The 12,045-nt window shown below is 46.5% G+C and overlaps 1 protein-coding gene across 1 annotated transcript in view; it reads right to left on the bottom strand.

Annotated features, from left to right (window-relative positions):
- Window positions 1–1,015: 1,015 nt before the first annotated feature.
- LOC128684049 (uncharacterized) overlaps window positions 1,016–12,045 on the bottom strand; it is a 30,102-nt gene continuing 19,072 nt past the window's right edge. Inside the window, exons 4-7 of the mRNA XM_070090878.1 lie at window positions 11,238–11,672; window positions 10,642–10,743; window positions 10,251–10,460; window positions 1,016–1,350 (exon numbers count right to left, since the gene is read on the bottom strand). Coding sequence (XP_069946979.1) covers window positions 1,168–1,350; window positions 10,251–10,460; window positions 10,642–10,743; window positions 11,238–11,672 — 930 coding nt within the window. The 3' untranslated portion in view covers window positions 1,016–1,167. The remainder of the gene's footprint in view (window positions 1,351–10,250; window positions 10,461–10,641; window positions 10,744–11,237; window positions 11,673–12,045) is intronic.

Raw genomic sequence — 12,045 nt, 5'->3', positions numbered from 1 at the left:
GTTGAAAGCATTTTCTTTGTGTTTGTTCACGCAAACACCGCTACACATCCGCCGAGCATCAATGATCTTACTAGATGCTGGTTTGCAAACATATTGCGGCTCAAATGTCTAGGGGTTGTCAGCTCTTATGAGTTGCAACATCTTGTGAGTTGCAACATCTGAGCTGCGACGTTTTGTGAGCTCACTAACAGTGCCAGGTGTTAACCATCAACAATCCGTCACGGGGGTGAAATTGTGTAGTTGATTGATGTTTGAGCTTCAGATTGTGTGGTAACGAAGCTATACGACCTCTTGTTAAAAAATTCTACGACCCCACCATAAGAGGATCTACGACCCACCTTAAGAGGATATACGACTCCATCTTAAGAGGAACTACGACCCCATCTTAAAAGGATCTACGACCCACCTTAATAGGATTACGACCCACCTTAAGAGGCTCTACGATCCCACCTTAAGAGACTCTACGACCCCACCTTAAAAGGATCTACGACCCCATCTTAAAAGGATCTACGACTCACCTTAAGAGGTACGACCTCACCTTAAGAGGTTCTATGACCCCACCTTAAAAGGATCTACGATCTCACCTTAAAAGGATCTACGACCCCACCTTAAGAGGATCTACGACCCCACCTTAAGAGGCTCTACGTCCCCACCTTAAAAGGATCTACGACCCCACCTTAAGAGGATCTACGACCCACCTTAAGAGGATCTACGACCTACCTTAAGTTTTGGCCCACATCAGATGGTTCTTTCATCTTACTTTAAAGTAACTCAGACTTTCTCTTTTATAACCCACTCTTAGATTTTAATTGGGTATCTCTGCCCCCGTCTCAAAAGGACCATTACTTTGCTCAAGTGGACCACTTCCCCCACCTCAGATGGACTAATACCAAACCTCAGATGAAACACTACCCCCACCACAGATGGACCACTACCCATTCTGATGGACCATTAGCCCACTTCAGATGGATCATTGCTCTATCTCAGATGGACCACTGTCCCAACTCAGATGGACCACTGTCCCATCTCAGATGGACTGCTACCCAATCTCAGATGGACCGCTACCCCAACTCAGATGGACCACTGTCCCATCTCAGATGGACCACTACCCCAACTCAGACGGACCACTGCTCCACCTCTGGTGAACCACAAGGTCCACAACACAACCTACAAGTCAAAGGGACCAGTACTGAAGATCATGTCACCGATGTCCTCCATGAGAGAGAGTGGGTCGTGTTCGCGGCCACTGATGAGGCCAGAGGAGGCCAGGAAGAGGTAACTACTGTCCTCACCGCCCCAGCCTGTCTTCTCAGCGTGCTTTTGGAGGTCAGCCTTCATGCAGACAGCCACCTGAAAGCAGAACGAGACATGTTAATATCCTGGGAAAAATAAAGATTTGAAATTATGTACTCGCTTGAGGTTGTAGTGGTCGAGTTACAGAAACTGTGTGCGTATACTCACCTATTTGTGGTTTCAGAGGTCGATTCATAGCTCCTGGCTCCGTCTCTTCACTGATCGCTACTAAGGCCTCTCTCTCTCCCTGCTCCATGAGCTTTATCAAATCTCGTCTTAAAATTATGTATGGTTCCTGCCTCCACTACGTTACTTGCCAGACTATTCCACTTCCTGTCAACTCTATGACTAAAGAAATACTTCCTACCATCCCTTTGGCTCATCTGAGTCATCACCTTCAAATTGTGACCCCTTGTTTCTGTGTTTCATCTATAAAACATCCTGTCTCTTTCCACTTTGTCAATTCTTCGCAGTATTTTGTATGTCCTTATCTTCTCTTCCCTAACCCTCCTTTCCTCCAGTGTCGTCAGGCCAATTTCCCTTAACGTTTCTTTGTACGACATTCCCCTTAGCTCTGGAACCAGCCTTGTTGCAAACCTTTGCACTTTCTCTAATTTCTTGACGTGCTTAACCAGGTGTGGGTTCCAAACTGGTTCTGCATACTCCAGTATGAGCCTGAAGCGCACGGTATCGGAATCGGTATTCCCAGGTTTGCCAGGTGCCCATATGCTGCAGTAATTATGATGTGCGCTTCAGGTGTGCTCGGTATTATACTCACCCAAAGATCCTTTTCCTTGAGTGAGGTTTGCAGTTTTTGGCCACCTAGCCTTTACTCCATCTGCGGTCTTCTTTGCCCTTCCTCGCTCTTCATGACTTTGTATTTGGCGGGGTTAAATTCGAGCAGACAGTTGCTGGACCAGACTTCTAGCCTGTCCAGGTCTCTTTGTAGTCCTGCCTGATCTTCATCTGATTTAATTCTCCTCATTAAAGTCACATCATCTGTAAACAGGGACACTTCTGAGTCTATCCCTTCCGTCATGTCATTCACATATACAAAAAATCGCACTGGTCCTAGGGCTGACCCCTGTGGAACCCCGCTCGTGACAGACGCCCACTTTGATACCTCGTCACGTACCATGACTCGTTGTTGCCTCCCTGTCAGGTATTCTCTGATCCATTGCCCCTCACAGAAGGTTCCTTGAAGTTGGTGAGGGGCTCTTGATTTAGGGAATTGGATCTGTGCTCCAGTTCCCCGAATTAAGCCTGAATGCCTTCCACATCCCCCCGGTGCTGTATAATCCTACGGGTTTAGCGCTTCCCCTTGATTATAATAATAATAATAATCTGATCCATTGCAGTGCCCTTCCTTTTATGCGTCCCAGGTCCTGTGTGTGCGTGTGGGGGGAGGGGGTACTCACGTATTTGAAGTTGCAGGGGCCGAGTCATAGCTCCTGGCTCCGCCTCTTCACTGATCACTACTAGGTCCTCTCTCTCCCTGCTACACAAGCTTTATCAAACCTAGCCTTAAAACTATGTATGGTTCCTGCCTCCACTACGTCACTTGTCAGACTATTACACTTCCTGACAACTCTATGACTGAAGAAATGCTTCCAAACATCCCTATGACTCATAGGAGTCTTCAACTTTCAATTGTGACTCCTTGTTTCTGTGTCCCATCTATGGAACATCCTGTCTCTGTCCACCTTGTCTATTCATCGCAGTATTTTACACGTCGTTATCATGTCTCCACTAACCCTCCTGTCCTCCAGTGTCGTCAGGCCGCGTAGTCTTGTTGCAAACCTTTGCACTTTCTCTAATTCTCTGACGTGCTTGACCAGGTGTATTTGTGTTTATGTGTGTTTATGTGTGTGTGTGTGTGTGTAAGCGTAATTACGTATTTGTAGTTGCAGAGATCGAGTCTTAGATCCTGGCCCTGTCTCGAAAATGATGGTCTTCACTGGGGTCATTCTATTACGTCACAAGCACACACACACGCGCGCACACGCACACTCAAACACACACACACACACACACACACACACACACACACACACACACACACACACACACACACACACACACACACACACACACACACACACACAAATGAGGATATCAAGTTAATGAGAATTCAATCGGACGAGGACCAGACAGGACTATAAAGGAATCAGGACAAGCTACATGTCTGGTCCAGTAATTGGCTCCTAGAGTTCAACCCCACCAAGTGTAAAATCATGAAGATTGAGGAAGGGCAAACAAGACCGCAAACAGAATACAGTCTATGTGGCCAAAGACTACAAACCTCTCTCAAGGAAAAGGATCTTGGGGTGAGTATAATACCGTGTACATCTGAGGTACACATCAACCAAATATCTACTGCAGCAGCATATGGACGCATAGCAAACCTAAGAATAGCATTTCGAAATCCCAGTGAGGAATCGTTCAGGACCCTATATTCCGTGTACGTTAGGCCCATATTGTAGTATTCAGCACCAGTTTGGAACTTACACCTGGCCAAACATGTCAGGAAATTAGGGAAAGTGCAAAGGTTTCAAACGAGACTAGTCCCGGAGCTAAGGTGCATGTCCTACGAGGAGAGGTTAAGGGAAATCAATCTGACAACTCTGGAGGACAGGAGAGAGAAGGGGGAATATGATAACGACATATAAAATACTGAGAGCAATCGACAGGGTGAACAGAGACAGGAAGTTCTAGAGATGGACACAACAACAAAGGCTCACAGTTGGAATTTGGAAACTCAAATGAGTCACAGGGATGTGAGGAAGTATTTCTTGAGCCATAGAGTTGTCAGGAAGTGGAATAGTCTGGAAAGTGATGTAGTGAAGGCAGGATCCATACATAGCTTTAACAAGTGGTATGATAAAGCTCATGGAGCAGGAAGAGCGACCTAGTAGCGACCAGTGAAGAGGCGGGGCCAAGAGTTGTGAATCGACTCCTGCAACCACAATTAGTTAAATACAATTTGGTTAGTATATATATACATACACACACACATAGGCAGGAGAAATGAATCAACCCCTGCAACCACATTTAGGCGAGTACACAGACACACAAATCCACCTGACGACACTGGACGACAGGAGAAAAGGGAGATGGCGGACATGATAATGACATATAAAATGCAGTGAGGAATTGACAAGTTGGATAGGAACGTAATGTTTCTGAGATGGGACACAGCAAGAAGGGGTCACAATTGGAGGTTCAAGACTCAGATGAGGTACAAGGATGTTAGAAAGTATTTCTTCAGTCACAGAGTTGTCGGGAAGAGGAATAATCTGGAAAGTGAGGCAGGATCCATACATAGCTTTAAGAAGAGTTATGTTAAAGCTCATGGAGCAGGGAGAGTGACCTAGTAGCGACCAATTAAGAGCGGGGCAGGTGCTGTGAATCGACCCTGCAACCACAATTAGGTGAGTGCACACACACACACACACACACACACACACCAGGAGCTCGGACTCGACCCCCGCAACCTCAACTAGGTGAGTACACACACACAGATACACACTCAAACCAGCACGGTTTCAGGGATGGGAAATCTTGTGTCTCAAACCTACTGGAGTTCTATGACAGGGTGACAGCAGTAGACAAGAGAGAGAGGGGTGGGTAGATTGCATTTTCTTGGACAGTAGGAAGGAATTTGACACAGTTCCACACAAGAGATTAGTGCAAAAACTGGAGGACCAGCCAAGGATAACAGGGAAGGCACTACAATGGATCAAGGAATACCTGTCAGGAAGACAGCAGCGAGTTATGGTATGAGGCGAGGTGTCAGAGTGGGTGCCTGTGATAAGTGGCGTTCTACAGGGGTCAGTCCTAGGACCAGTGCTGTTTCTGGTATTCGTGAACGACATGGCGGAAGGAATAGACTCCGAAATGTCCCTGTTTGCAGGTGATGTGAATTTGATGAGAAGAAATCAATCGGACGAGGACCAGGCAGAACTACAATGGGATCTGGACAGGCTACAGGACTGGTCCAGCAATTGTCTCCTGGAGTTCAACCCCATCAAGTGCAAAGTCATGAAGATTGGGGAAGGACAAAGAAGACCGCAGACGGAGTACAGTCTAGGGGGCCAGAGACTACAAACCTCACTCAAGGAAAAAGATCTTGGGGTTAGTATAACACCAGGCATATCTCCTGAAAAGCACATCAACCAAATAACTGCTGCAGCATATGGGCGCCTAGCAAACCCAAGTGCAGCATTCTGCCATCTTAATAAGGAATCGTTCAGGACCCTGTACACTGTGTACGTTAGGCCCATATTGGAGTATGCGGCACCAGTTTGGAACCCACACCTAGCCAGGCATGTACAGAAACTAGGGAAAGTGCAAATGTTTGCAACAAGACTAGTCCAGGAGCAAAAGGGAATGCCTTACGAGGAGAAGTTAATGGAAATCGACCTGACGGCAGTGGAGGACAGGGGAGATAGGGGAGATATGATAACGACATATAAAATACAAGGAGGAATTGACAAAGTGGACAGAGACAGGATGTTTCAGAGATGATACATAGTTTTAAGAAGAGGCATAATAAAGCTCATGGAACAGGAAGAGTGACCTAGTAGCTACCAGTGAAGAGGCGGGGCCAGGAGCTGTGAATCGACCCCTGCAGCCACAACTAGGTGTGTACACATACACGTGCGCATGCACACATACACACACTCACACATACACACGCAGAGGGGCCAGGAGCTCGGACTCACCCCTGCAACCTCAACTCTTTGTGTACACACACACACACTCACACACACACACACACACACACACACACACACACACACACACACACACACACACACACACACACACACACACACACACACAGGACCTAGTAGCGATCAGTGAAGAGGTGGGGCCAGGATCTGAGTCCCGACCCTTGCAACCACAATTAGGTGAGCACACACATACACACACACACACTCACACTCACACTCACACTCACACACACACACACACACACACACACACACACACACATGGTAACCAACTAACACACACACAATGGTAACAAACACACACACACACACACACACACACACACACACACACACACACACACACACACACACACACACACACACACACACACACACACACACACGATGGTAACCAACTAACACACGCACATACACACTAACACTAACAGTTTTTGTCTATGGGCTCCAGGAAGTTGAAGGGGAAACCTATGAATCAAGAAAACAGGAGAAAGCAATAGGAGAGGACAACATGACCCGGTTGACAAATTTTTGGAGAATTGGGTGGTTTGCAAGAGGGAAAAAACCGGTCATTCAAAGTGATTTTCAAGGAAGAATCAGCTTGAAACATGATCCTGCAGTAGAAAGCGCAACTAAGGTACAAACCAGACTACTGGAGAGTGTACCTTGACCAAGATAGAACACAAGACGAAAGGAGGATGCTGAAAGAGAAGGCACAAAAACACAAGGAGAAATGAGAGGCAATGACGGGGATGAGCAGGAGAACCCAGACTCAGGTGGCAGAGCAAACACAACCTCCTCCAGAACCACCCACAGAAGGAATTCAAACATGGCAGCCCCAATGTAACTGAACAATCTAAACCAAAATTCCTACACTGTACCCTCAGTCCTCACCCCCTTCATTGCAAACTCCACCCACACAGCAATCCCCATAGGCCCTCTGCCCCCACCCCCATCACCACAAACCCCACCCCCATAGCAACCCCCCCATAGGCCCCCACCAGGGTTCCTACTTCCCCAACCCCACCACTCTCCCCATACCACAGTTTTAGGAAAGAAGTTGAAAGTTTGGTATACAAATGCATATGGAATAACGATTAAATGTGAGGAGTGGCATGAAAGAATCAAGGAGACATCATAGCACTCACAGAAACAAAACTCACTGGGATAATAACAGACGAAATCTTCCCACCTGGATATGAGATCTCGAGGAAAGATAGAAGGAGCAGAGGGGAAGGAGGGGTTGCACTGCTCATTAAAAACCAATGGAGATTTGAGGAAATAAAAGGAAAGGACGAGACTGGAGAAAGGGATTACATAGCAGGTATATTTCAGTCTAGGGGACATAAGGTAGTCATTGCAGTGATGTATAACCCGCTATTGAACTGCAGGAAGCCAAGAGAGGAATATGAAGAGAGCAACAGAGCAATGGTGGACACACTAGCTGAGGTGGCCAGAAGAGCTCAGTCGAGTAGGGCAAAGTTACTGGTTATGGGCGATTTATACCACAGGGAGATTGACTGGGAAAACCTGGAGCCACATGGGGGTCCCAAAACATGGAGAGTCAAGATGATGGATGTGGAACTGGACAGTACCAGAGAGAGAAGGGAGATTGAACCAGGAAGACTGGACCTCATGTTCACTCTGAGTAGCTCGGACATTGAGGACATCACATGTGAAAGGCCCCCATGGAGCTAGCTTTGAATACATTGTAGAGTTACAAGTGGAGAGAGTAGCAGGAGTAGAATGGGAAAAAACAAACTACAAAAGAAGGGACTACACAGCTATGGGGAACTTTCTGCTGGAGGTTCAGTGGGGAAGGGAACTGGTAGGAAGGTCGGTAAACGAAGTGATGGACTAGGTAACAACAAAATGCAATGAGGCAGAGGAAAGGTTTGTTCCCGAAAGCAACAGAAATAATGGGAAGAACAGAACAAGCCTTTGGTTTACCCGAAGGTGTAGTGAGGCAAAAACTAAGTGCACTAGAGAATGGAAAAAGTACAGAAGGCAAAGGACCCAGAAAAATAAAGAGATTAGTTGAAGAGTCAGAAACGAGTATGCACAGATAAGGAGGGAGGCCCAGTGACAGTACGAAAATAACATAGCATCGAAAGTCAAGTCTAACGCAAAACTTCTGTATAGCCACATCAGGAGGAAGATAACAGTCAAGGACCAGGCAATCCGGCTGAGAAAAGGTGGGGAGCTCACAAGAAACGACCAAGAAGTATGTTAGGAGCTCAACACGAGATTTAAGTATTTACAGTGGAGACAGAAAGGACTCTGAGAGGACAGAACAGAAGGGTATACCAACATGGGATGTACCAAGATGTGTTGGATGAAATACACACAACCGAGGGGGAGGTGACGAAGCTGGTAAGTGACCTTGATACTTCAAAGACGGTGGGACCGGACATCTCTCCGTGGGGTCTTAGAGAGGGAGCAGAGATGTTGTGTGTGCCACTAACCACAATTTTCAACACATCCTTTGAAACTGGGAAACTACCTGAGGTATGGAAGATGGCAGGCAAATGTAGTCCCCATTTTTAAGAAAGGAGACAGAAATGAAGCACTAAACTATAGACCAGTGTCACTGACGTGTATAGTATGCAAAGTCATGGAGAAGATTATCAGGAGGAGAGTGTTGAAACACCTGGCATGGAACAAGATTATAAACGATAACCAGCATGGATTCATGGAAGGCAAATCCTGTGTCACAAACCTACTGGAATTTTATGACAAGGTAACAGAAGTAAGATAAGAGAGAGAGAGGGGTGGGTTGATTGTATTTTCTTGGACTGCATGAAGGCCTTCGACAGAGTTCCTCACAAGAGATTAGTGGAGAAGCTAGAGGATCAGGCACATATAACAGGAAGGACACTGCAATTGATCAGAGAATACCTGACATGGAGGCAACAACGAGCCATGGTACATGATGAGGTACCACTGTGGCCGCCTGTGATGAGCGGGGTCCCACACGGGTCAGTCCTGGGACCAGTGCTATTCTTGGTATATGTGAACGACATGACGGAAGGGATAGACTCAGAAGTGTCCCTGTTTGCAGATGATATGAAGTTAATGAGGAGAATTAAATCAGATGAGGATCAGGCAGGACTACAAAGAGACCTGGACAGGCTGGACGTGAGGGCCAGCAACTGGCTCCTCGAATTTAACCCCGCCAAATGCAAAGTCATGAAGATCGGGAAAGGGCAAAGCAGACCGCAGACAGAGTATAGGGTAGGTGGCCAGACACTGCAAACCTCACTCAAGGAGAAAGATCTTGGGGTGAGTATAATACCGAGCACGTCCCCGGAAGCACACATAAACCATATAACTGCTGCAGCACATGGGCGCCTGGAAAACCTGAGAATAGCATTCCGATACCTCAGTAAGGAATCGTTCAAGACTCTGTACACCGTGTACGTCAGGCCCATACTGGAGTATGCAGCACCAGTTTGGAACCCACACCTGGTCAAGCACATCAAGAAATTAGAGAAAGTGCAAAGGTTTGCAACAAGGCTAGTTCCAGAGCTAAGGGGAATGTCCTACGAAGAAAGGGCAAAGTAAATCGGCCTGACGACACTGGAGGACAGGAGAGCTATTGGTGACATGATAACGACATTCAAAATACTGGGAATAGATAAAGTGGACAGAGACAGGATGTTCCAGAGAGGGAACACAGAAACAAGGTGTCACAATTGGAAGTTGAAGACTCAGATGAATGAAAGGGATGTTAGAAAGTATTTCTTCAGTCATACAGTTGTCATGAAGTGGAATAGTGTGGCAAGTGATGTAGTGGAGGCAGGAACCGTACATAGTTTTAAGGCGAGGTTTGATGAAGCTCATGAAGTAGGGAGAGAGAGGACCTAGTAGCGACCAGTAAAGAAAAGGGGCCAGGAGCTGAGTCTCGACACCTGTAACCACAATTAGGTGAGTACACACACACGCACTTCGTTAATCTAAGATCAGCATTTAGGAATCTCAGGAGAGTCATACAAGGCTCTTTATGCAACATATATCAGGACCATCTGGGAGTATGCAGCACCAGTGTGGAACCCACGCCTGAAGAAGCTTGTTAAAAGATTGCTGGGGTATGCAACGAGGCGAAACAAGTATTGCGAATGAAATGCTAGCAGAGAATAAAATAAATGAAGCAAAGGACACTAGAAGACAGAAGAACAAGAAGAGACATTATAACAATATTCAAAATAATCCTTTCCCTACCTTCTTCCTGGCCATACACTTGAGGAAGGAGAGAACAGTGCCCAGCTCCTTGTTGATGGGATGCTTGTCTTTGTGGACGGGGAGACACAGTGAGAGGTCACGGCACTCTTGCAGTGCCTCTCCGAGGTCAGCCTTGAGGCCGTCCTCCACGGGGAGGCTTAACAACTCCTTTCCTATGTAAGAGTAGTTGGGCAGGTTGTTGGAGGCCAACTGGAAGATAGTGAGCAATGGTGGTAGTTTTGGTAGCGATGAGAGGGGGAAGGGGTGTTATAGGTGATGTTATGGTGATAGTAGCAATTATAATGATGATTTTAAAACATTGATATTACTACTACTTCTACTACTACTACTACTACTACTAATAATAATAATAATAATATGGTGGACCAACCAGCTTGAGCTCCCTGAGGACGCAGGTAATGTTGCTGATCTTAGCAATGATAAGAGTCTTGAGGTTCTTGAGGTGCTCGGGAGACAGCCCAGCCTCACGACGCTGCTCACACATCACAAAAAATGGTTCGACATGTCAAATTATACAGGGGTTACCACGGTAATTTAAATCTGGTGCAGTCAAATGAAGATGAAAAAGAAGTAGTAGAAGAAGAAAGATTTTGTTTGTATTATTATTCCTGAGAGTTATTAGCTCAGGATAACCCTGGAAAAAATCCAGTATAGGCACATAATAGTAAAAAATAATGAATTAGCCGATGGTTACACTAAAGAAGCATTAAAATTCACTGTACCTAAAAATATAACTATTAATTTTATTGAGGTTACGCCGCTAAGTGGAATGATATGAAAAATAAGACCCCTGGATATATACACTGAGAGGTGTGACTCAGCGAATACTGAGAGTTTCCTTTAAACTCTATTGTAGGGATGAAAGTAATCTTAACTGGTGACCAGAAGGTTACCAGCAATAAATAAGCAACCTTAATCATCCTATAAAATCGATTAACCATTAACCAAGCAACCAACAAGACTCACGGATCTGGAAGCTCCTGAACTCTGGAATGGGTTGTATTGTGCGGATGGAAAGTGGGACAGATGGGTTTGCTCTGCGAGTGTGGTCTGTAGCTGCTGGCTGTACTGGGGCTTGCTGTGCTGGGGCTGGCCAGGTGGCACCAGTTGACTGTGCTGGGGTTGCTCGTACTGAGGCAGCTGGCCTTGTTGAAGCGGCTGGCTGTATTGGGGCAGCTGTGACTTACCGTGCTGGGGCAGCTTGTGGCGATGCAGCTGGGACTGCCCGGGTTGCAACAGCTGGCTGTGCTGAGGCAGCTGGGACTGGCTATACTGAGGAAGGTGGCCTTGCTGGGGCAGCTGACCACTCTGGGGTGCTCCTTGCTGGGGCTGCTGCAGGGGCTGGTAGACAGGGATAGGTACGTACACTGGACGTCGGTAAGACTGCAGTCTCAGCTCATCCTGTAAAACGAACACAGTAACAGCTACCGGCCTTTTATACACAGATAGAACGAGATATATGTACAGAATGTACGAGTTAAATGTACCCACGTGTGTCATGTGGGTTCGATAACGTGGATGGGGTAAAAATAATCACGTAGGCTGGTTTGTACGTATAATATATAACGGGAAGTGTGGGAAGCGCCAACAGCCGACCTGCCTCTCTCTCTGCTCCCTATCTCAGACTGACCCACCAGTGCCTAGCGGGTGAGGCATTCAAAAATATGCTATGGTCAGCAGCAACATGAATAACAGTCAGTGATTCACACAGACGGTTGGTAGTGAGTCATCTACTGGTAACTGGTTACTGGTAACTGGTACTACTGAGAGCTCG

Source organism: Cherax quadricarinatus, chromosome 3 (genome assembly GCF_038502225.1).
Source record: "Cherax quadricarinatus isolate ZL_2023a chromosome 3, ASM3850222v1, whole genome shotgun sequence".
In the NCBI taxonomy this organism is placed as follows: Eukaryota; Metazoa; Arthropoda; class Malacostraca; order Decapoda; family Parastacidae; genus Cherax; species Cherax quadricarinatus.
Note: the sequence above shows the minus strand (reverse complement) of the source record. Positions and strands in the feature narration are given on the sequence as shown.